This window comes from Epinephelus lanceolatus, chromosome 11, assembly GCF_041903045.1.
Source record: "Epinephelus lanceolatus isolate andai-2023 chromosome 11, ASM4190304v1, whole genome shotgun sequence".
Lineage (NCBI taxonomy): Eukaryota > Metazoa > Chordata > Actinopteri > Perciformes > Serranidae > Epinephelus > Epinephelus lanceolatus.
The window spans coordinates 30,091,387-30,116,608 of record NC_135744.1 but is presented as its reverse complement, the minus strand read 5'-3'; the positions used below and the strand labels follow the sequence as shown (position 1 = coordinate 30,116,608).

The following is a 25,222-nucleotide window of genomic DNA, read 5'->3' as shown; positions in this document are numbered from 1 at the left end:
CAAGAAACAATAGATAAATGAACATTCTTCTTCCAGAAATCATGATCTGATTACTCAACATCATCCACAGAACTTGTTTCAAGTAGGAAATATTTTCTTTCTACTGAACTACACCCGCCAATCGTACCACTGTGCTGAAGGAGGTGTGCATCTAATGCTAGCTCAACTAGCACCACTGAGCTAGCTAACATTACAGCTCATCTGAGGAGGAAAGCACTATTGTTTACATCTTTCACTGTCATGAGCACAAACCTTTCGTCCATGAGTCGATGCACACCTCCTTCTGTGCAACGACACAGTTGGCGGGTGTACTTTGGTAGAGAGAAAATAGCTCCTACATTAAACCGCTTACGACGAGGTCTGTGGATTATTTTCAAGTAACCCAGTCATGATTTTTGGAAGGAGACATTGCTGTTGAGTTTTTCAATTGTATTTTATTTGGGCACTTAAAGTCCCATAAGCTGAGTGTCATCTGCTTCCATTGTATTTTAGAGAAAGCAAACATTTCTACAGCTGATATCTCCAACACTCTGCAGCTCACACCAAAACAATCTAGACAGATAACGGCACTACAGGTAAAAGGGAAAAATATGTATTTTTAATTTGGCGGTGAACTATCCCTTTAAAACAAAAAGGTTCTTGGCATAAAAACCTCTTGACTGTGTGCATACGACTCATCAAAAGCTGACATAATGAACCAGTAGTCAACACTGACTATACATGGAGGAACTAAAGAGATTGGCTGACACAGTATTACCACCTGTGAAACACTCATTGTGAGAGCAATGAGGATTTGTCAATAAGAGCGCCGGCAGTTCAGACTCTTTGTATTGTTCGTGACCTCGTAGCTGTCATCACCGCCCTCCAAGCCTTCAGTTGTGATTACATTTTATGGAAAAGTGTTACAAAGATGAATGAACCTCTTTCTAATCATTTGCTCTGAGTGTGTGGTGTACTTTTGTTGCCCTGTCAAAAAAAACTACACCTCACAGTATTAAAACTAAGATGATGTCTTTTGAGCAGAAACAACCATTACCGAAGCTTAAGCCTGGAATACAGAGGAGGCTGACAGCTGCACGGAGCTCTCATGCTTCAGTCACTATGGAGACTGCAATCAGAAGCCACACAAGCTGACAGGCAAGAGAGGGTAATCCGTTACGCTGGTAGACCTGTCTTTCAGAACCAGAATTTCATCTTGTTGTTTATGCCACTTTTGACCTGGTCTGTCTTTAGCTGCAATCAGAGGCCGGCCGCCTGTCAATAGTCTGAGACACAACCCTCATTTCTTCCTCACCTTTACATCCACAGCAGGATGTCTTGTGCTGTGCCCTCTCCCCAGGGGAATCACGAAGCAATTAAGCATGTGTACAGTTTTTAAAGTAGGTTACATCATCCTAACCTGTCTGAACAACTGAGACATAAGCATGCATTTCTGTACAAAGGAATGCTCTTTAATATTATTGTAATTCTGATTCTGCAATGCAGTCTACAGACATTATGACACATGCTGTGCAAACTTGGATATTATTTGCTCCACAGTAAATATGACAAGTACAGTACAAGAAATGGACTTTACAAAACAGAGGAAAGATAATAGTTCCTGCACAGGGAGAGCAGTTTCTCAGGTTCATTTGTCTTCATCGTTGAAATAAGGCTCAGAAGGGTTCAGTGACTCTCACCCCCAGGACCTCCTCATCTCACTGTGAGCTATATTTCCCCTGTGCCTGTGGAAATTGCATGGACACACCAGACTCACCGGACCGTCGGGATTAGAATATGCATGCGTGGAGTGAACAGTAATTTCGTGCTGTCAGCTTCTTACAGGCTGAAATAGAGCGTTTTTGTGTTTGTATGTCACAGTGAGGAGGTGCTGAGCCTCCACGTGCTTTGTGTGTGTGCATGCTTGCCTGCTATTTGCGTGTAAGCATGCATGCACGAGGAGATGCACACGGCCAGATGTGTCTGTATGTGCTCCGTCCTATCTCCCCCTCAGGTGGACAGTGAGGAGATGGTGGACCTCTGAGACGAGATGCTACAGATCTCCATGTTTGTGAAGGAGCTCCCTCCCTCGCTGCTGCAGTCGGGGACAGACGAGGAGGAGGAGATGATGTTCTTCAGCCTGTGGAGGGAGATGATGAGCAGCGTCAGCAGGAACACCAGCAGGCCGAGGAAGAGCCACACGTAGACGTAAACGTTGCCCGGACGTCCCGGTGAGGAGGCGGCTGCCGAGGTGGAAGCAGAGGTCGGGGAGAAGCGGAGGAAGGTCCCATTGTCTACTGGAGAGATTCCAGTCTCATTATGGTCCACCAGCAGGATGTCCATCCCTGACATCCTGGCTGGTGTTTGGCACAGATTTGCAGGGGACAAAAAATAAAAGATGAGTGAGAATTACTTTGAGACAACAGAGAAACACTTCAACATCCATAATTTAAATGGCCTGTAGGAGAAATTCTCTTTTGTCTGCTGAAGCTGCCACAGATTTATTTTCTCCCTCCGGGACACTTCAGCATGGCAGATGCTTGCTGACACAAGAGCTTTCACACACATCCTCAGCTTTGGCTGAGATTAAGAGTGAGACAGAGAGCACTTCTGCAGTTCTGATTCAGGTCCAACAATTTACTTGAAGAGTCCCTAGATGCAGAACAGACTTCTATCAAATAACAGTTGCAAATAATTACCATTTTTTTTGCCCTCTTGGAGCGCCGCATAGAGGGTTCAGGAAAATTAAGAAACACCAAATTGACTTGCAAATACAAAACTATTATTGACAAAAGATATTTTATTGCATCGCCCTAGATGGTTAACCTTGCCCATCTGCCATTAAGATGCAAAAATAAATTACTGAAAATATTTTTTTCCAGGCTAAGGACATTTTAAGTTGTAAATAAATAACTTGGAGATATTTGCATGTATTTGCAGCATTAAGCAAAGAGGTGCACTCATGAATTAAAGCTGCATAAATTACACAAAATTATGCAATATACTACCACTACATGTTCATAGACAAAGTATTAAACGGGATATTTCACTATAAACAGAATGATTTTTGGAAGTTGGGGGCTGCAGAACTGTTGCCTGATCAGTAAAAGTAATTTGAGCATGTATAAATCAAGGTTGAATTTCAGGCTAGCCAAAAAAAATATATTAAAAGTCCTATGGGTGCTGGTCTTTTGTGGTCATCATATTAAACATGGCTGTCTGGGAGCCTGACAGATCGAAGGAGCGACACTGACCAGCCCATAATGAACAGTAACAGCAGGGGGAGTGCTTGTCTCATTGAATGCCTGTCAGACTCGGTGCCTGGAGCCCTGTGTGCTCATAAACGAAGGCATCCTTATCTGATGAAATTAAACTCCTCATAATCAGCTTTCACAAAGACAGCTGAGAGCCAACCCTCCTCCACTGCATATTAATACTGCTAATAATGTTCCACTGCAAATTACTGCATGGCACAAAACTGACTGCAAGATGTGACGGAGCACTGTAGTGTAGAAACATTCACTGTCTTTGTGTTGCTGAGAGACAAAGGTAAAATGAGGCTGTTTTATATTTGGGTTAGACCCGCCTTGTGTCTTAGCTTGATCTATGACAGTGGAGAAAGACACTTCAAAGGCAGGAATGATTGACCGTGACCAGAATGAAAGCAAGGGGTCAGCACACGCTCTTTCCCTCACATTGATGTGTGCTCTTTGCTCCTTCCCCTCCATTTCATTGTCATGCATTTCACCATGGACCATATGTGTGCCTGGTCCCATTATACTCAGGGGAGTGGAGTAAACTATATTAACTGTACCTTCTCCTTGAGATGAGATGCAGCACAGTAACTGTATGTGTGGCCCCTTAAGGGTTAGGGACTGCTTTTTATTTATGAGAGGGAAAGGAGTGGAAAAACACTTTATACACTGTATACACTCACCAGCCACTTTATTAGGTACACCTTGCTAGTACCATGTTAGACCCCCTTTTGCCTTCACAGCTGCTTTAATGTTTAGTGGCATAGATTCAATACAGAACTGGAAACATTCCTCAGAGATTTTGGTCCATATTGACATGATAGCATCACACAGTTGCTGCAGATTTGTTGGCTGCACATCCATGATGAGAATCTCCCGTTTCACCACATCCCAAAGGTGCTCTATTGGACTGAGATCTGGTGACTGTGGAGGCCATTTCAGTACAGATTTGAGCTTTGTGACATGGTGCGTTATCCTGCTGGAAGTAGCCATCAGAAGATGGGTACACTGTGGTCATAAAGGGATGGACACGGTCAGCAACAACACTCAGGAAGGCTGTGGTGTTTAAACCATGCTCAGTTGGTACTAAGGGGACCAAAGTGTGCCAAGAAAATATCCCCCACACCATTACACCACCACCACCAGCCTGAACCATTGATACAAGGCAGGATGGATCCATGCTTTAGTGTTGTTTACACCAAATTCTGACCCTACCATCTGAATGTGGCAGCAGAAATCCAGACTCATCAGACCAGGCAACGTTTTTCCAATCTTCCAATGTGGTCTTCTGCTGCTGAGGCCCATCTGCTACAAGCCTCGACATTTGGTTCAGAGATGGTCTTCTACGTACCTTGGTTGTAATGAGTGGTTATTTGAGTTACTGTTGCCTTTATGATCTTGAACCAGTCTGGCCATTCTCCTCTGACGTCTGGCATCAAGACATTTTCACTGCTTTCAACTGCTGCCCACTGGATATCTTCTCTTTTTCTAACCATCCTCTGATCAACAGTTTCTGAAATACTCAGACCAGCCCGTCTGGCACCAACAACCATGCCATGTTCAAAGTCACTTACAGTAAATGACCTGTCTTCCTCATTCTGATGCTCGGTTTGAACTTCATTAGGTCATCTTGACCATGTCTACATGCCTAAATGCACTGTGTTGATTAGATTAGATTAGATTAGATTGGCCAAGTGACTGGCTAATAGCTATTCGCAGAGCAGTTGAACAGGTGTACCTAATAAAGTGGCTGGTGAGTATATATTCTTATATTTTATTGTATATTTTGACTGATATTTAATATTCTTTTGTTTTTAAAACTGGGCCCAGTGTGTCACCTTGACTCAGGGAACCCATTGGTTGTTTTGATCGTTACAAGTTTGTGAGGGTTCAAATTGTATTTTGTGTTACTGTAATTTAAGCATTTTCTGGCACAAGAAATTCCTTAGGGATAAATTAAGTTGTATTGAATTGAACTAATAAACAACGGAGGCACTTCAAATAGCCTAATTTTTAAACGTTGGGGAGAGAGGGACATTCTACTTTAAATGGTTGCATTTTGTATTTAGTGTTTTAAATACCCCTAAAACTACTAAATGCACAACTGGATTTTATAGGCATTTTTCTAAAAAAAAAAAAAATCTAAATCACACCAATCTCATCCAGGTTATTTATGTGAAGGGAGGGGGATGCATTTTCCCCCAGTCACTGAGGAAGGCTCACGGAAAAATATCAGTAGGTAAGGTCATGATATTTAAAAACAAAGTCACACCCTCACCACCCCTCTACTCTGATAAATAAAGCACAGTCCCTTAAATGTACAATTTCAGTACATTTGACAGAGCAGGAAGTTACTGTGGGACAACAGCTGGTTTAGAAAACACTGAGCCAAATGTGATCAGTGTCACAACATTAACAGCCGTACACAGTTAAGTGCTTTATTTCACTTTAGTTCATGTTGACTGAATGCCATGGTGTTGCTGACTATTCTCACAAATATGCTTTGTACAGGTAAGACTACTGCCGTGGAACTGTTATCTGCTTTTGTAAACACTACACACATTTGTACGGGGCGGAAATAACGCTGTGAATTTGAGTGTATATACTAGGCTGGGATACGTCTATGGCCTGGAAGCTAGCATTAGAGATTAGCACTGGCTAGCAAAGTTATCATTTATGAATGGCCAGTTGGATTCGTTTAAGCCCGTAGTAGACCAGCCACTACTACTGGTAGAAGTAGTAGTAGTAGTTTGTTTGGTGTTATTTAACGTTTAATGTGACATGTAAACAATGTGTATTTAACAACGCTGAAGTTCGCCTGTGATTCGTAGCTTCCGCTTCAGCAGTTAAGGGAAGAGTTAAGGGAAGAGTTAAGGGAAAGGCAACTTTCATTGCTCAATGACCAATCCTTGCACCTTGGTAAGGCCTCGTCGCTGTCACATTTATAAAATTATAATTTGTGAATAGCATAAAAGTAACAGTTACCCTGGAAATCCAGAGTTCTCGCGAGAGCACAATTTGAATTTGCTCAGCGAGTCACTCTGGCAATCAGTAATGATGCTCATTACCCCTGCCCTAGCCTCAAGTCACCAGGCTCTTCACGTACGGCGAAGAGCCTGGTTTCCATTCACTCTGAATTTTGTCTGGATTCTGGTTCCGGTCCAGAGAGCGGATCCGGAATTCACCAAATTCACCAAAGTAAAACTTTAAATTCTGGCGCACCATCGATTCCCATCTCCGTTTTAGTACCATATTGTTGTTGTTGTGGTTGTTGTTGTTGTGGTTGATAGAGCATGCTACATGGTGAGCATCACACAGTTTTCCTCTCTCTTCCCCCCCTTGGTGCTTTTATTTTGACGCAAAGGCATCCATCGAATTCTGGATCCTGTCTCTCGCCCTGGTTCCGGTTCCTTACCAAAATGGCCACTAAACGGCCCCAGACTACCCATGCCCATGGAGCCGAGCTGCACCAATCACATTGGTGTATCTGATATAGGCGGACCAGAGGCGAGCTAAACAGATGACGACAGCGCTGCGACGACGAAGTCCGGAATCAGTCAGTAGACACTGCAAGATGGCTACGGATGAACACCAGTTGTTTGAAACGGCCTTGGCTGCTACAATGAACGAGTTAGACTTGGCTTTTTCTCTAAAAGAGGAACAGAAGATGGTGCTCGAGTCTTTCCTTTGCAAGAAGGACGTTTTTGCTGTTTTGCTGACGGCAAGAGTCTAATCTACCAGTTAGCTCCGCTGGTAGCGCTCTGGATACGTCACCCCGTGTGTTGTTCTGATTGGTCGTAGTGTTATCCAATTGCGTGCAGTGGTATTTTCAAATGCATGCTTGGTGCCGTCCCTCGAGTTGGGCCATTTGCATTACTCATAGCCAGACCCTAAATCTTTCTAGATTTGGGTCTGGATTTCCAGGCTAGCAAAAAAGGATTTCACTGCATTTTTCACAGGTAGACCACATTGAACCAGGTCCAGATGAAAAACAGCTATACTTAGAGTTGTCACATCTGGACTAGATTATGTGGTCTACATGTGAAAGCCTTTCTTGGATAATCGCATCCAGATTTGACAAGTCTTAATACAGAGGTTTTTGATCTGGAGCTCGTTCAATGTGGTCTACATGTGAAAACACAGTGAAATGCCCCCTTTTGCACTTTCACAAATAGATAAGGCAAAGCTTTTGATGTACTGGTCCATCTACGTCCCAACTCTCACCTATGATCATGAGTTATGGGTAATGACTGGAAAAAATAAGGTTGCGGATTCAAGTGGCTGAAATGAGTTTCAGAGACACGGTAAGGAGCTTGGACATATGGAAGGAGCTCGGAGTAGAGCTGCTGCTCCTTCGTGTCAAAAGGGGGCAGTTGAGGTGGTTCCAATCCGGTTTCGGATAAGCAGCTGAAAATGAATGAATGGATGGATGGACAAATAAAGAAAGATTTCACAAATCTGAAACTGTTTTAAAGAATTTTTAGCCTCTCTGGGATCATCTAGTCCAGATTTGACAAGTCTAAATAGTGATTTTTAATCTGGACCTAGTTCAGTGTGGTTTATGTGTGAAAAATGCAGTGAAATCTCCCTTTTTTTGCATTTTCACAAAAAGAATAAAGGTTTTACAAGTCTCAAACTGTGCTTGTATCAGCCTTCTGCCTCTCTGGGATAATCTAGTCCTGATTTGACAACTCTAAACATCTATTTTTTTATCTGGACCTGGTTTAATGTGGTCACCATGTGAAAAACAAAGTGACATGTCCCCTTTTTTTTGCTTTTTCACAAATAGAAGAAAGGTTTTAAAAATGTGAAAGTGGGTGTCAGACAGTATTGAGCCTTTTCCTAAAATGTCTAACACGCTTTTACAACAGTAAGAGGTGCAAAAAGCCAGGGGTCCTCCAGCAATTGAAGTTACATTTCCCTTAACACTCCCCTTACCACCAAATCGAAAGGTGTGAAAATATGTTTATTGGAGTATATGTTTTATCTGGTTTTTGGACTTTTGCATAAACAATATTATTGATTGTGGATGCAGATGCAGTATGGACACATGTCAGCGCCAGTCTCGTGCCCAAATATGGTCACCTCTATCTCCAAAAAATTATGATGGCGACGGTCAAAACAACACTCCACAAACCAATGGGTGACGTCACAGTAGCTACGTGCATTATTTATATAGTCTATGTATAATATCCATTTATTGCCCAGCCCTAGTCACAGCAAAAAATAATAATAATATAAAGTTTGGACCCAACAGTTCATTCTGAGCCTTTAACACTTGTCAATGTTGGTACAAACTTTTCTTAATCTTCTATTGAGCAATGTCGCTTTTGAAGCTTAAGCAAGCCACTCTGTCCCCAAACTCTTTTCGTCTTCACTTATTCGCTCTCTTTTATTCTCTCCGTTTGTCTCTCTCTGGATGATACAGCTGACAAGAACTCTGCTCTCTTTAATTTACGGCCCACTGTACCTTCAGGGAGATACACAGCATAATGAGGAGAGAAGAGTTCGGCTGCTCTCTCTCTCGCTATGATTGCTTGCTCTCTTGCCCCAACTCTGTTTTCTTTATCAAATCCTCCCAGTGGTCTTCCCAGCCCAATGAAAAAGTGTCTTGTCACTTTTGTTGACTTGTACAGTCTCTTTCTTGCTGCAGATTTTCAGAGTTGAAGTATTGATCACTTCACATGCATTGCCCTTGCCTTCTCTTTCTGTCCTTTAACTATTTATCTTTTATATCTGTCTTTTGTCATCCTCAGGCTGCACTCATCTGACCATCTGGATTTCAGGTATATTAACATTTTCATTAAAAGTTTTAATCATTGATAGTGGCAAAGAAAATGAGCCCCTGTTATTTTGTAACTCCAAATTCCAAAATTGTCCATCAGTCATGTGCCTGTCAGAAATGTCCATGACTGTGACACCGAACCCCCGCCTGCTCGCTCATTCTACATCCCTCTGCCCTCATTTCCTCTACCCTGCCACCTTGTCGTCATCTTATCCACCGTCCTTCCCCTGTCGTTCCCCTCCTACTCTCTCCCACTTTGTATAGGTTGCTGTCATTAATGATATGTTGTTTTCAAATCTGTGATGAAGCTTGTTCATTGTGAGCTAAAGTGGCTGATAATTGGGCTTAATGATGCTTTTTGTATCCAGGCAACAATGTACGTACAGTTCTTTTTCAGGCTAATCTACTTTAAGAGGGCAGGCCATGCAGTCCCGCTGAGGCTGAAGAGGTCAAACACACGCTTGCACGCACACACACACACACACACACACCCCCGCCTACGTTAAATGAATACTGGTAGTTATTTTCCTTTGGGATAGCTACAAGCGTACTACAGAGAACACCAAGGGCTGACTGGGAAAATGATGCGTCTTTATTGAGTGAAATTATATAAATGCTGAAAATGGCTTGGCTTCAGTCATTGTTGAACTTTGTTGCACCTATAACGACACCTAACAGTGATGTCACAGTGTACTGACCACACTTGGGAGTACAATTCTATATTACCACAGCAGGGCGAGAAGTTAAACCACTGGAGGGCAGCAAAATGATTTTCAGGTCATGTCATCAATGATCTTGATCTCAGTCTTTCCTCTGAATGTGATGGGTTTTATTTCTCTTCAAGATGTTTTTTTCTGCAGTCATGCTTTGCTCGCTGCTCGTTCAGCTAGATGCAGTCGCCAGCTGATCTTCACTCTCCATGCTGATTGTTTATTGCCTGGGTCCATACCTTTGAATCTGCCCACTCCATCGGGCTGACTGATTTATCTGACACCGTGAAATGGAGCAGCAGTTTCCTCTGTTGACAATCCATTGATCCAATCAGCACCACGGGTGGACTATTGATAAGCCAATCAGCACCCTGGCGGTCTAACACTGTTGTCAAGCTGTTGTCACTCTGCACCGGAACCAATGAGGAGTTATAACAGCGATGATGACTGCTATAGATAGGATAAACACCCCTATCGAAGCTGCTCTAAATCAAAATGTTTTCTCAATATCGCCTGAATTTGTTCTTACTTCACTCTGTTCCACTCTGAAAACCATGGCAAAACCAGTACATCGACATTGCTGCGCAGCAGTGTCGACTTAAAATGACATTAGATTTAGGTGGATATGTTGGTCTCTAGTGATTGATTAGGGAAAATCAAATGCCCCTCCTCCACTGAAATCAGTTAGACTGGAGGCAGTGTCAGACTGAGGATGGAAACAGAGTGTGACGAGGTGACACTTCTGTCTGATACAGTATCAGGCAAGGTTCTCTCCACATCCCAAAGATGAGCGTGACTTTGGTCAGCTCTTTGGCCAGCTAAGCTTCCCTACATTTCTTTTCTGAGACTGAGAGAATAAATTGCTGGCTCTTGAAGATGGACTTGATTTTTATTTCTTTCTGCTTTATTTTTATCTCTCCCCCACTGAGCTGTAATCTCACTTGTTCTTCAGTCTCCGTAACAAGAATCTGGCTTTCAGCTGTCTCTTAACCCCTAATGACTTGTCCCTAATTTTGTGAGGATTGCTTTTAAAATAACCCGGTCTCGCTTCCAACTTGTTACATACTGACGCTTTGCCAGCGGCCCTCAGTGTCAGACACCGACACACACAGGGTATGAGACACACTGGGTGGCAGAATTTTTTTGATGCTTGGAGCAACTGCCCTAGTAGGGCTGCTCGATTAATCGAATTTTAATCTAGATTACGATTTGGGCCTTCAACGATTATGAAAACAAAATAATCGACATAAAAAGATTATGCACTTCTTGTCAGTTTACTCTCATTGTCTTGTGTTGCAAAATCAAACGCACCCGGAAGCCACGCGTGCGCAATACTGCCCCCTCCCCTCCTCTCCTCTATTCACTCCACAAGCCAGTCAAGTATGTGAAATCGAATAATGTGAGTGGCAGGTGATCGCCGAAGATTTCAAAAACAGCGTGCGGAAAATGGCAGAGGGAGAGCGAGAGAGGTTGGTCTGTGTGTGTGTGTGTGTGTGTGTGTGTGTGTGTGTGTGTGTGTGTGTGTGTGTGTGTGTGTGCGTGCGTGCGTGCGTGCGTGCGTGCGCACATCAGGGCCGACCTCTGCCGTGCACGATACAGAGAGCAGAGGAGAATTGTAATTGTAAACACGCGACCATGTGGAGACAGAAATGACATGCGGTCGTGTAAATAAGTCATAACGTGCACCGCATAATCGTTTGCATAATCGTGATTTCAGTTTTGACCAAAATAATTGTGATTATGATTTTTTCCATAATCAAGCAGCCCTATGTCCTAGCATCAAGAGCGAGAAAGTCTGCAAAAGTTTGGTGTGAATGGAGGTGGACTGGCCAAACAAACTGGACTTTCACCTGGCAACTGCTGTTTGTTTCCCTTGTGAAACCAAAAGTCAATCAAATTATTTTAATAACATCATAGTGTGCTAATAAGCGCAGAATGACGTATGTCACTTGATATAACGTTACGCAAGTACCAAGTGTACTTTTTTTTAAGCTACAGCATCATGTTTTTTTCTAAACCAAACTACATGCTTTGGTTGCCGAAACCAAAGAAAAGTAAACCAAAAAAAAAAACGTTCTAAGTTTATTTTGAAAAGAGACAGCATGCATTTAACGAGCGGAAACTGTACATCTCTTGTGAAAACTGAAGTTTATTTTGAAAAGACGCAATACACGTAGCAAGTGTGAATTAACACACTGTCCCAGAATGTCCAAAACTGACACTGGAGGGGTACCTGGAGCGTTTTAGTTTGACTTTTAAGGCCACTGAACAAGAGATGGTATTTGACGAGTTGAGAGTGAGAATGTGTTGTCATCAGATGTGGAAGCTCAGCTTGTGGCAAAAAGGTTTAGTTACCACTTCAATAGTTATTAAAAACCCTTACGTGTTGGGTTTTATTGAAGTCAGATGGAAAAAATGTGACAAAAATCTGTAAATAATGTGCAGTTTATGCTGTTATTTTTACACGTCCATCAGTGGGGTCTGTGGGAGCTATGAGCAAGTAAAGCCATTATCAATGAAACCAAAGAGTTCAGGTCTGACATGGAGCTCCTCTGGTGGCTCTGAAGCCCTGTTATGGATGCTGTTTTTGCTCACCAGTTTTTAAAGTTAAATAGAAACTATGCACAGCCACCGCTTGCTCTTCCTGCTGTCATTCTTTCTCTCTCAGAGGAAAGGAAACTCACTCAGGTGTGATCTCGGCTGCTCCGTCACTTCCCTCTGAGCTGATATGCCCTTTACTCTGTTGGACTGCTGGTCCAGGATAATGGAAGCTGCTGGTAGCTACTCCTCTGAGGAGGTATGGGGCAACAGCCTGACAGGTCTTCAAGGGTCAGTGCCTTTCCATCAGACTGGACAGCACATTTTGAATGCCTTCACTTGACTTAGCTCACATCTCTGCCCTTCTTTAACAATTTAACATAGAAGTAGTATCTCTCCCTCATTCCCTGTCAGGGCTATGTGGAGTTCAGGCATTTTGAGACAGTTCTGCCTTTCAGCCTCCTCATTCTCCTATTTCCTCCTGAGTCTTCCAGCCCGGAGCTCATCAATGGGCCCTTGCAGAAATGCTCTTCCTTTTCACTCGCAGCTATGACTTTTTTTTCTGATTATATATGTCTGCTTTTTCAATGTCAGCATTGCCCTCTCGGCTACGTCAAGCGCTTTTAATGTATTCTGTATAGCCTTGGCTATCTCTGCTGCACACCCTTCAAACCAGGCTGCCTTGAGAACATTTCTCTACCCGAGTTCCAAAACTCTCTTCTCACCCCGCTCCAACTTTGATGGTTCAGTTTTGACTTAAGCATGTGTTTCGTCCACCACCAGCCTGTATCGGTGACAGCGAGCCTTGACTCCCACAGCTCCCTTTTGTCCTGATCAAACTCCTCTCGGAGCTGCACAATCTCTGCAAGTCACTCTTCAAACTATCTCATCCTCTGCTGGTGGAGTATGTTGAGCAAAACTCCTCCTGAGACATTGTGCCGTGAAGCTTCCTCTGCTCCACTTTCTCAATCTGTTCCTCACCCTCCATCCTCTTTCATTTCCTCCTCATCTCCTTATAATCTTCCTCACTGTCAGTGTTCAGTGTATACTTGGCACAGTTTGCCTTATCTAATGACAGATTGTCCACATAAATATCCTGTGCTCCTGTTGTCTTGTATATTATGCACAGTTTAATGTCTTATCTGTATTAGTATAATGTCTTTTGCGCTGGTTTTTAAGACTGCCAGACATTTGTTTTATTTAAACGACAATGGCTGTACACGCCTTTGCAATTTTATGCTCTAAATGGGTTTGAAATGTCAGAGCGTGATCAACCAGCTTTAATAGTATGGCAGTAAAGTCATAAAACATAGCAGTTATTGTTTTTTTAGTGATTATATTGTAATGTATTAGTATTTGGTAGAGCTAAAACACATTTAATCTTTTCAAATTTTTATCTTTATTCTCAAGATTCATGTCAGTCTGTTTTTGTTTTTGTTTTGTTTTTTAAATTTAATTTTTTTTCAGTGACAGAAAACAGCGCTGGCCATTATTGGCATTTTTAACATGCATGCGTGCAGCATATGCAAATATTTACTAAACCATTCGCCTTCCAGATAAACACACTCTGTTGTTTTGTTCAGATCTGGTGTTAGCTCTTCACTTCATGAATAATGGACAAGATCGAAGTGTGGCAAAATGTCATGGCATTTGGGCCATAGTCTTTTGTGTGTGTGTGCATGCATGCATGTTTCTATAGTGTAGTCATACCAAATGCCCGACAGACAAGCTGAGACAATAGCAGGGATTTCTATTGATTCACATATGTGCACATACACAGACACACAATTCCAGCTCAAACAACAGATTGCCAGGAGATAAACTTAGCCTGAATTTCAAACATATATTTCATATGCCGAGCCAGATCGGCTGAAAACAGACCTGAGGCTCAACCACATGAATTCCAAATCACCTCTGCGGCCCCAAATTCCACAGATAACCCACTTAGGGGTCAGAGATATGCAGGAATGATGAAAGTATGAAGAAAGTGATGCTTCAATATGCATCAGAAGCTCTCAGCCATTTTCCTACTTCTTTTTTTTTTTTTTTTTGAACAAGACACCACTCAGCTTCTCTGCAGTTTGCATAGATTCAGTATTTTCTTGATAATTATGTCCCTTAAAAGAATTTGCACAAATATAAATACAAGCAATGTGTGTCAATGAAGACTGCAAATTTAGAAGCAGGTGTAATCTGAATGAATCCGCAAAACAATAAACTAATGTTTTTATTCATTGCTTTTACATTTGAATGATAAAAATCTCACGCCGCACCTGAGTGCACTCGAAGCTCCACCAGGGGTCGAGCACCACTGTTGAGCCGTTATCTGAGATATTCAGTGCATGAAGGAGGATTTCACAAGCTTAGATTGTAATGAGATCTTAAAGGGGGTGCAAATGGCTTTTTATAATCGGGCAGAAAGATAACACGAGTGAGAACCTGAGAAATAGTGATCATTACGAATGGGAAGTATTGGAAGATATTTTGGTCAGTGGCCAGTGTAGATAATGAGCTCTTTTGCTTTGATGTCTGAGTGTGTGAGTGTGTGTGTGTGTGTGTGTGTGTGTGTGTGCCTGTGATGAATTGTATTTTTACACCTCGTTCTCATATCTGTTAATTACTCCAGATACTTCTGAGTGCAGTTGCCAATACATTTGATGCTGATTGTATGCAGCTCATTCTCCCTCTCTTTTTTTCTGATGAGTCATACTTCATTTTAAACACAAACAAACCCTGCTCTTGTTCGCATTGCGCTGAAAGGACACTTTTTTAATGTCCCCTTTTTTTGCTTCAGTCTGGGGGCACAATTGCTTCACTCATCACTCACTCCTTCCCTCTTTTTCTCAACTGCCACATAGGAAGCCCGCTTATTCCCCAAGCTGGTGAATGAACGTACACGTGAATTCTTCCCCCACCAAGATTATTCTTTCCTCCAAGTCTCATGGAACATTTATGTCCTTCTCCTCCTTCATATTACTGTTTCATCTTCGCTTTATGTCTTCGTTTTCCATCCCTGTCTGTAACAACGCTTGTCCTCTCACGACTGCTCTGCAGGCAGTGATAACACACTGAATAAAGTTGCTGGCAACTGAAAAAGCAGCAGATACATTTGAGGTGAATAATAGCGCTTTGTATTCAGCAGGAATCCCCTCTCACAGAACAGATTAACACCGTCCTCGTTCTGTCTCCCTCTTAAAAACAATTTGAAACACTTCATAAACCAGCATGCCCCGAAGCATCAAAAGCAGACAAAAAAGGAAAAGTTACAGACCTGTGTTTTTTTAATGTGTGAGGCAGGTGTTCCTCGCTCACGTTCACGTCGTGCAGAAATCCATCCCGTTGTGTTTGGTGTTTTCAGCCGTGCAAACCAGATCTGTTGCCCCTGAGATCTTTCTTGTGAGGCTGTCCGCTCTCTACCTCTCCCCCTCTCTCTCTGTCATTCAGTGTGACACACACACACACTCAGACACACACAACACAGGCACTACAGCCGGAGTAGAGTAGATGTGGATCCTCTCTATGAATGAGCTCACTTTCAAAAGGGAACACACGCATACACAAGGTCTGTAACTGAGAGGCTGTAACTAATGAATTATGTTTTTTTTTTTTATTTGAGAAGTGCTGAAGAGAGAAGAAAAGAGAGAAGAGGAGAGAGGGAGCAGTGCTCGCTCTAATCCTATCCCCTCTCTCTGTTGTGACTCCCTCCGTCTCTGCCCTCCCACTTCTCTCTCTGCTGCTCATCACCTTTCAATAATGATCCCATTAACAGTCAAGCCTATTCTTGTGTCTTTTGTCTCTCATTTTCTTTGAGTGAATACTCCTCACATTACACAAGCTGCTCAATAGTTACTGAACATGGGCAGAAAAATGGCTACATCAATAGACGTACAACCAGATAAATGATTTGATAATTGTCCAATAAGTCAATATTTGTCATTATATGTACATCCTCCCACGCACCCTTTTTTTTCTCGACATCTCTTTAGTATTTGTGTGGGGGACACGGCCTCGCTCTCTGCTCTCAGCAAACTGCGTCAGTAGACAGTATCCAGTGGTGAGCAATAACCAGCTGCCGTCATGCTGATAGACTGTATACAGCTCAGATGAGACCCCAAATCGGCAGATGAATGAGAAAGGGCGTTGAGAGAAGAAAGGAAGCGACTTTAACACCTCTCAGTTTCTCGGCGCAGAGCTTCTCGCCTCTCTTCATCCTAAAGCTTTCATTTTGACTTCCCTCTCTTCCTCTTCCTCTGATCCCCTCCTCTTAACAGTATGGCTCTTATCAGCAGCTAAACACATCTGCTCTGTAAAAGTGCTTACGTCTTTTTATACAGATTGAAAATAAACACATGCTGAAACAAATTAGGGGATGATAATGAAATGATAATGCTCTTCATACTTTTTCGGGGAATAAAGGATGTCTGAGATTCATCAGTCAGTGAAATAGAGGCGATTATTTGTCAGAGGTCAAACTGTTATGTGAGCAAAAAGCAGAGTATGACCCAACATTATGGACTCCTCATTAGAGGATCAGTTCACGTAAATTTAAAACAAAATATTTTCTCACTCAGCTTTGGGGGTATCATGCAAAGCAGGTAGTTTGGGATTCATTTGGACAGTTTTCATTGCGTCTGCCACTAGCCCATTACAGTGGAGGTGAAATTTATGGTACTGATAGGACTGATTGTATTTAAATAAGGCTACTGGCTCCGAGAAGCTGTACATACTGTAGGCAAAGTGGTGCTTTGGGCTTAATGCTATGGTCAGCATGCTAATAGTCAGTGTTAGCATGTTGATGTTTACCCGGGCCCCCAGGAATGCAGCTCAGCCTTGCTTTCACACAATTCTTTATTTTCCTAAAGAGGGAATATGTTTGGCAAAGAGAATTATGTCTGTGTGGTGACATGTGCTTGTATTGCAGCAGCCCAAAAAGCAATTTCTCCATAGATCATAAGAGACGTCTGTAAAACTGTTGACAAGACATCTCAAACTGCAGACACGGTCAGTTATGATTCTTTCTATTCTGACTTTTGATCCATGGAGGTTTTATATTTGTAAAACTTGTTCTTGAGCTGAGAAAAGTGATTTTAAATTCTGTGACATCATCACAATATAAAGTTTAGGGGCAGAGCAACACTACTGTGCATAGTCAGTTTGCAGCATACTGTGGAAATAAACCTGGAAGCTAGAAACCTGTTTGAGGTATGCTCCAGGCTAGCAATTCTCACTGGACTGAATTGGCACTGTAATGGGGTCTAGTATGTAGTTCTTACAATATATCTATGAGTTTACCATGTTCACCGTCTTAGTTTAGCATGTTAGCATGCATAATTGTTGAGTATGGGGATATTTCACCCAAATGGTGGACCCTCTGACTGGCAGACATTACCGTCCCTGAAGCTGTGTCCCTAGCATGACTAAAAAGTCAACAATGAGATCTTTTACCAGAAACAGCACTCAATTTACTTTGGGGAATTCACAGAATGCTTTAATGGAAACATGTTCAAGTTGAGAAAATATGTTTTGGTTATTAAGTTGAACCAACCCCTTTAAAGTGCTTCACTCCAAGTTCGGTCTCTTCTGATCTAAAATAGATTTTGCGTGTGACCCTGAATCTCATATATAAGCTTGTTAGCACCTTAATCATATTCATGAAGGTGTTAATCATGTGTCAGATGACACCTGTCCCGGCTCTGTGAAGGGGGAAAGGCACCTCCTCTCTCACAGATGCCTCTGTCCTCCGCCATCTGCCCGCTGACACAGGCACCAGAGGGGAATCGCAGCACTGGAGAACAGAGAGAGTAGAGATGAGAGGAAGATGACTTTATCCCACATCCGAATCCAGCTCACATCACATGACTGGTATTCATGTGTACTTCACACAAAAAATATGACAGGTCTGGGATTCATCTGATGAGCGTAGGCTATATCCGTTTGTGAATATTTTCTTAATCGGAACCACCCAAAGGAAAAAAAAATATGTTGATAAATATTTTTAATGAGATGCTGTAGGCAGCTTCGCTTGTGTTGACAGTGTTGAGGGAGAAACCAAGGACAGAGGAAAGGAACATCATTTAATTATTCAAATAATTATTTCCTCTGACCTCCACTCTACTAATCACACCCTGCAAGGCCATTTCTAAACCTATCACAGGGAATCGTCATATTCACACAGTTCTTTAGTTTCCTAAAGAGGGAATGTGTTTGGCAAAGCTAATTATGTCTGTGTGACTACATGTGCTTGTGTCTGTGCAAACTCGAGTGCTTGTGTGTGTGTGTGTGTGTGTGAGAGAGAGAGAGACGGAAAGAGAGGACTGAAGGATGGAGATAAGAGCTTTGGCCTCAGCTGGTTTTTGTCACTAATCCCAGAAGGCGTGGCCGCCAATTCCGTGTCATTCCCTGATATCCCAGCCTGTTCTGACTCCATGCCATCCTAACACTGCCCTTGTGAGGACACCAGTGTCTGCACTGCATGTTAATGAGGGGGAGACGTGCAGAAATGAGGGGGGTGCAAATGCATTCAGGGACTATTTTGGGCTTAAGAGTGTGTGTATGTGTATGTATGTTTGGGGATTTGACAAGCTTATTCTGCAAAACTCGGGGGAACAACTTTAGACTCTTAGATAACAGACAGGAAAGTGTCAAGATATTAGTTGCGAATATGTTAGAAGTTCTGGGTATTGTAGATGCACTAGCAGATATGCTTTACATCTCTAGTAATCTGCAGCAATTTGCAAAGTTCCCTGCTGTGAGAGGAGCCCACCAGAGCACAACTCAAGACTTTGATGAACACAGGAAAGCTAACTGTTTCACTTGTCTTCTCCTTATTGTAGGAGAAGGCATGTTTGCATCCCTAATCTCAGGAAAACAGACTATATTTTGTCCATGTCTCCAAGATGTGCAGAGTTATTTGTGATGTTCGGTTTGGTTTCCAAAGATTTTGCAGATCAGACATTAGTCAGTAAATATGCGCTGACTACGCTCTAGCTTTTCGTCTCATGGCAGCGTCATGCCAATCAAAAAGAGCTCCACAGATCTCCGACGGCACGGAGCAGAGAAGACATAGTGAAGCATAACAGTGGCACACTCACACATAGACACACACACAGGACAGGAGCCTGACAGGCTCGTACTTGTCCAGAATAACAATGAGAGAGATGGAAATATGATATTGGCACCATGGTGAAAAGGGCATAAACGACAACACCCATGTACAAAAACACATGTCTGAGCAAGACGCCCAAACGTGGACCGAAATCACTGCTCTACTAAAACCTTTACTGCTAATAGTCTGGGCAATTTTGCCCGATCCCTCTGAAGGGTATACACTCTAAATTCATGAAAGAAGAGAAGAAAGGGAAAAATGTCCTCAAAGTCAGATTCATTTGAATATATGAATAATTTAGTGCACCAAAAGATTTGGGGCCCTTAAATTGCAAATAAAAAAACCCCCTTACTCTTCAGACATTCATAATTCATACGTACCATGACTAAGGCATGGAGAGACGGGCCGCTATTTGATGCACAAGTTGGCCATAAAAGGTAAAGAGGATACAAGGACAAAAGCTACAACCTTTTGTCTTTCATGCATAATTACGGAGTCAGTTTGTACCTTTTTACATTTCAGTCAATCACTGAGTATTCCTTTCTCCCCGGCTCACACCATCTTCCCATTATTCATTCCAAATCCAAAGCAGCCCAGAAAGTAAACAATTAAACTTTCATCAAAGCTTTGTTGCATCATTATGGCTATTGCCACATGCTGTGATAGTCTATAAAATGTTGCCCTCTGGTTGTAGATTGGCTCTGTCTGCATATGTGTGTGTGTGTGTGTGTGTGGATTGCAGTATCCTGGCATGAGCAGCATAATTATTCCACCATCATAAGAAATCTACAGTAAGAGCTCTCATTCTTGACACACACACCCCCTCCTCTCTCAGAGCTCATTTTCTTTTCATGCCCCTGGCTCATTACAGTGACGGGCCTTTTAATGGAGGAGATTGGCACTAAATTTTCACATCATATTCTTCAACAAAAGGTCCTTTGATCCGCATGAGGATCATTAAATAAAGCATTATTATAGCACAAAGACTGTGTGAAACATTTGACCTCCAGACAGCAGACAAGGTGGAACATAGATAGATTTTCTGATGGATAAATTGCCTGATGGATAAATTGCCTGTTATTTTTAACTTGTGATCACTACTCCTCATATTTGATGTACTTTGTTGGTGTTTGTCAGTTCTGAAACTCTTCCCCTCTGCATATTAAATTATTTTGCAGTTTTTACTTCACTGATGCCCCTGCTGCTTAGCGCAGATGATTTTGGAGTCTTTGGAGTTCTGTTACTTGTCTCATGTTGCTTTGAAAACTTGGATATCAAAGTGCTGATTGCCAGCCCTCTTTTAGAGCCAATAAATGCTGCTAATTGGTCCTCAACCTAACATGACCCATCTTTGTAGCAGTGTTTAGTTTAAGACCTTTTCCATGGGGCGTTTGCATTGTTTTATGTAGCCTACAAACACATACAGTACATAACAGATAGAGAGCTGAATACAAAGATGACCAATCAGTGTACGGTCATCTCTCCATGGGAACAGGCAGTAGTTAAAGTTTAATCACCATGAGCTGACAATAGAAGCTGGGGGTCAGCCTTATGCTCTCTTAGCATCTATGATCTTTTTCCATTCTAGTTAGGCTCTATGTGCCCTTCGCTCCATGTTCCCTCATGAACTTTTTTCCATCCCAAATTAGGACCTATGTTCCCTCAGCATCAGTGCCTGGCGTTCCATTTGGGTTGCCCCAGTTATTACAGTGATGAAAACATTATCTCATTGTCAGAGGTACAAATCTGAGGAAACATAGGGCTGAGGCAACTTGATTCTGAGGGAAGATAAGGCTGAGGGAACAATGGGCTAAGGGAACATAGGGCTGAGGGAAAACAGGGCTGGGGAACATACAATTTAAGGAACATTGGGTTTAGGGAACAGAGGGCTAAGGAAACATGGTTAGGAAAACACAGGATTTAGGGGACATGGCTAGGGGAATTAGGATTGAGGCAACAGGGCTGAGACAATATCAGCTTAAGGGAACAGACAGCTGAAGGAACATTGGGCTAGGGGAACATAGAGCTGAGGGAACAGAGCGCTCAGAGAACAAAGGGCTGAGGGACCATAGTTCTGAGGAAACAGAGGGCTGATGGAACATAGACTCAAAGAATATTGGATTGAAGGAACAGGATTGCGGGGAAAATAGGTTTGAGGGAACATAGGGCTGAGGAAAAAATGGGTTTGGGAACATAGGGTTTGGGAAACATAGACTCCCAAAAATTGCATTGTCCTCAGTCCTGTGTTCCCTCATGAACTTTTTTCCATCCCAAACTACGCCATATCTTCCCTCAGCCCATGTTCCCTCAGCATCAGAGGGATGACAGGGATGAAGACATTATCTCATTGACAGAGGTACTGATCTGAGCAAATCTAGGGTTGAAGGAATATAGTTCTGAGGAAATAGGGCGAAGGGAACAGACAGCTGAGGGAACAGTGGACTAAGGGAACATAAGCCTGAGGGAACATAGGGTTAATGGAACAGGACTGAGAAAACAAAGAGCTAACGGAACAGAGGGATAAGGGAACATATGGTTAGGAGAACATTGGATTGAGGGAACAGGACTAGGGAAAACTGGGTTGAGGGAACACAGGGCTGAGACAAAATAAGTCTAAGCAAACTGACAGCTGAGGAAACACTGGTCTAAGGGGACATAGGGTTGAAGCAATATAGGGTTGAGGAAACAGAGGGCTAAGGGAATATATGGTTAGGAGAACATTGGATTGAGGGAACATAGGGCCGAGACAATATAGGGTGGGGGGAACAGACAGCTGAGGGAACATTGGGCTAAGGATACATAGGGCTGAAGGAACATAGGTTTATGGAAACATAGGGTTGAAGGAACATAGGGCTGAGGGAACAAAGAGCTGAGGGAACAGTGGGCTAAGAGAACATGGTTAAGAGAACAGTGGATTGAGGGAACAGGACTAGGGAAAATAGGGTTAAGACAATATAAGGCTGAGGGGACAGACAACGTATACATATCATATCATAGGGCTAGGGGAACATAGGGTTAAAGGAACATAGAGCTGAGGGAACAGAGGGCTGAGGGAACATATACTCAGAAAAATATTGGGTTGAAGGAACAGAATTGAGGGAAATGGGTTTGAGTGAATGTAGGGCTTAGATAACACAGGGATTGAGGGGTCATAGGGCTGATAGAAATCAGGGCTGATGGAACATAGGGCTGGGGAAACACAAACACGCTCCCAAAAGTTGCAACGCCCCCAGCCCTGTGTTCCCTCACACACTTTTTTTCATCCCAAATTAGGCCTGATGTTCCCTCTGCCCCATGTTTCCTCAGAATCAGGGCCAGCCATTCCATAATTAGGCAAGGTTTTCGTCCCTGTTATCACAGGGACAAAAACATTACCTCATAGACAGAGGTACTGATCTGAGAAAACATAGGGGTGAATAAACATAGATCTGAGGGAACAGAGGGCTGAGGGACCATAGGATTTAGGGAACACATGGCTGAGAGAATTTATGGCTGAGGGAACATAGACTCACTCCCAAAAGCTGCAGTCAGCTAAATACCTATCTTTATTCTAATGCTGTTTTTTTCTGCAACCCCTTACTAACCTGGCTGGATAATTACTCCCTCTCTCTTTGAGTAGTCATGTCAGTGGAATAATGGGAAGTGGAGGATTGTGGGTAAAATGAGAAAAGCTAAGAAGATAAAGAGATAACTGAGAATTGACATTGGCTGTGATTCTTAAATGTGGATTGAATCATGATTATTTAATCGGCTTCTCTTCCTGCAAAAGGCAACGGGAAAATGCCCGTTGAACATGGATAAACCTCAGCAGATTATGTTGCCTTTTCATCTCTTTATCCTGCAGGTTAGTAGCTTGTCTCGTGTTTTCTGAATGTTTTTTTTTTTTCTGTGCTCGTACTCAGGGTGAGAGACAATCTCAGCTGTGATCCCTCCCAGCAGGGGTAACACCACTGGATGAGGGTGCTGCTGAGAGATGAGATGTGTCCGTCCCCAGCTGGAAGGATTTTCCTGGATGGCACAGCATTTTAAAAGTGGCGCTCAACACCCCCCCGCCCCCTCTCTCCAAACCCATCTGGCCCAAGCCTGTCACCAGCAATACATCACATTAATGAAATGGCAGCAGCCCAATGCTATCTGTCATAAGCAATCTGCATCTGCTGAGGAACTGAACGGAAATGAGGAAGAGGGATAAAAGTCACAGGAAGGCAGAGAGACTTTGTGTCCCCCAAGCAGGTGCCATGTTTGTGTGTGTGTGAGTATGAATGTGTGCATTTGTGTGTTTCCTCAGTCTCTCCTTTCAGCGCAGTGTGAAAAATATTGATTTTATTTTGAGAGAAGAAAATAGCCACAGCAGGCCACCATATCTCTCATCTCTACTGGACCAAATAGGTGAGGATATTTAATCGGTTTTGCGGTAGAACAAAGTTCCAATGCATCTTATCTGTCAGAGAGAAAATGACTCACTGCACCTTGTCTTGGCACTTGGGGCAACTTGTATTGATATCTGTCTCAGCTTCACAAACTGTGAAATTTCACACAAATGATAAACTACACATGGGTTGTGAAAACGTGCGCTAAGCACCTGAAGAACAGCAGCTGAATTAGAAAAAAAGATTCAGTAGGTTTGTGGAAAAAATGACTTCATTATCTTTGACTGTATGAACTCCAGTGCAGATTACAGCAGATATAATCTTGTCAAAATTAAATTTACTTGAAATGAAATATGCTCTTGAGTCTTGATGTTTGCCTGGTAAATAGCAAAACTGATTACAGCCGATATGTTCTTAAAAATACGTTTTCATATTAGCCTTATTAAAGTGGCCTTTTCTATTCTAAAGGATTTGTTTGTCAAAATCTCTTCAGTCTTTATCATGTAGTTTTGAAGGTGTTAGAGATTACAAAGCAGTTACTTTTTTGTCTTTCACACAGTTTAGGCTTTATTGTAGTTTTGCATTGCGGGTGAAGGCGATGGAAGTGTTTTAATCTGGCAAAAATTATGGCAAATGGTGGCACCCTGCCTATTAGTTTTATTCCTCAGCCAAAACCTTCTGGGGGTAACTCTGAACTTTGGTGTATCACTAGGAAAATTTCCACAACGATGGACTGAAACACTCAAGTCAACATATCTGGGTAAGACTTAAGATACAGCTAAATCCTATGGAGGAGTATAAGGGCAAGACATAAGGAAAATGCGTTGTAGTTTGCATTTCGAAAATGTCGAGAATAAAGTTCATCTTTCACCATTAGTGCCAAGCCTAAGAAAAATAAATCATGGAGGAAGGTTTTTTATTTTGCATTTCAAGAGCAAGTCGAAATGCTGAGAACAAGGTTGAAAATACCATGTCAAGAATAAAGTCCTCGTCTGGTCCATCAAACTGTCTTGTGATGCAACACCTCGATTCTGTATTGCACACAGGTGTAACCATCGTTAACCTTTGATCTGTCCATTACCAGCTATTTCAGTTTGCACAATTGCAGCCACATCTTTCAACTTCATGTGGTTTCTCTTGAAAAGACGCAATTTTCAGCACAATCTCGACAAATTCCCAATACACACGACTACACGGTGTTTATGTGCTGAAAGAGAAATGATTTCCTGTAATTTCTGGTTACAAAAGTTGATTCTGAAGCACAGTTTCACTACTTCACAGTAGTGAAACACAAGGTGTTTTGTAGAGGCTTTTAAATACTTGTCTTTTGATTATATTCTTGAATTCTTAAATCTTAAAATGTCAGGTTTATTCTTAACATTTTGACTTTAATCTGAAAATGCCATTAATAAAAATTTTCATTTTTTGTCTTTTATGCCTGGCTCTAATACCCCTATAAAAAATAGGATTGTCACATTCAG

General features: G+C 42.3%; 1 protein-coding gene and 1 long non-coding RNA gene across 3 annotated transcripts; one reads left to right on the top strand and one right to left on the bottom strand.

The window, feature by feature from the left end:
* Positions 1-1,434: 1,434 nt before the first annotated feature.
* Positions 1,435-15,677, bottom strand: sertm1 (serine rich and transmembrane domain containing 1). 2 transcript variants are annotated; one of them, XM_033638562.2, is made up of 2 exons: positions 15,538-15,677; positions 1,435-2,336 (listed from the first exon to the last, which is right to left on the bottom strand). In XM_033638562.2, the coding sequence occupies exon 2, from the start codon at positions 2,329-2,331 to the stop codon at positions 1,990-1,992; it is 342 nt and encodes a 113-aa protein (XP_033494453.1). In that variant the 5' UTR covers positions 2,332-2,336; positions 15,538-15,677; the 3' UTR covers positions 1,435-1,989. The 2 variants fall into 2 exon arrangements, with proteins under 2 accessions (XP_033494453.1, XP_078028622.1); XM_078172496.1 differs by having other exon boundaries at positions 1,435-2,332; positions 15,538-15,653.
* LOC117264542 (uncharacterized) lies at positions 5,634-23,351 on the top strand. The gene is made up of 3 exons (XR_004502320.2): positions 5,634-5,744; positions 8,990-9,019; positions 23,274-23,351. It is a non-coding gene; the product is annotated as an uncharacterized LOC117264542 (long non-coding RNA).
* Positions 23,352-25,222: the final 1,871 nt, after the last annotated feature.

Excerpts from the sequence above, each read along its gene's own strand:
- sertm1 (XM_033638562.2), bottom strand. The coding sequence starts at position 2,331 with ATGTCAGGGATGGACATCCTGCTGGTGGACCATAATGAGACTGGAATC.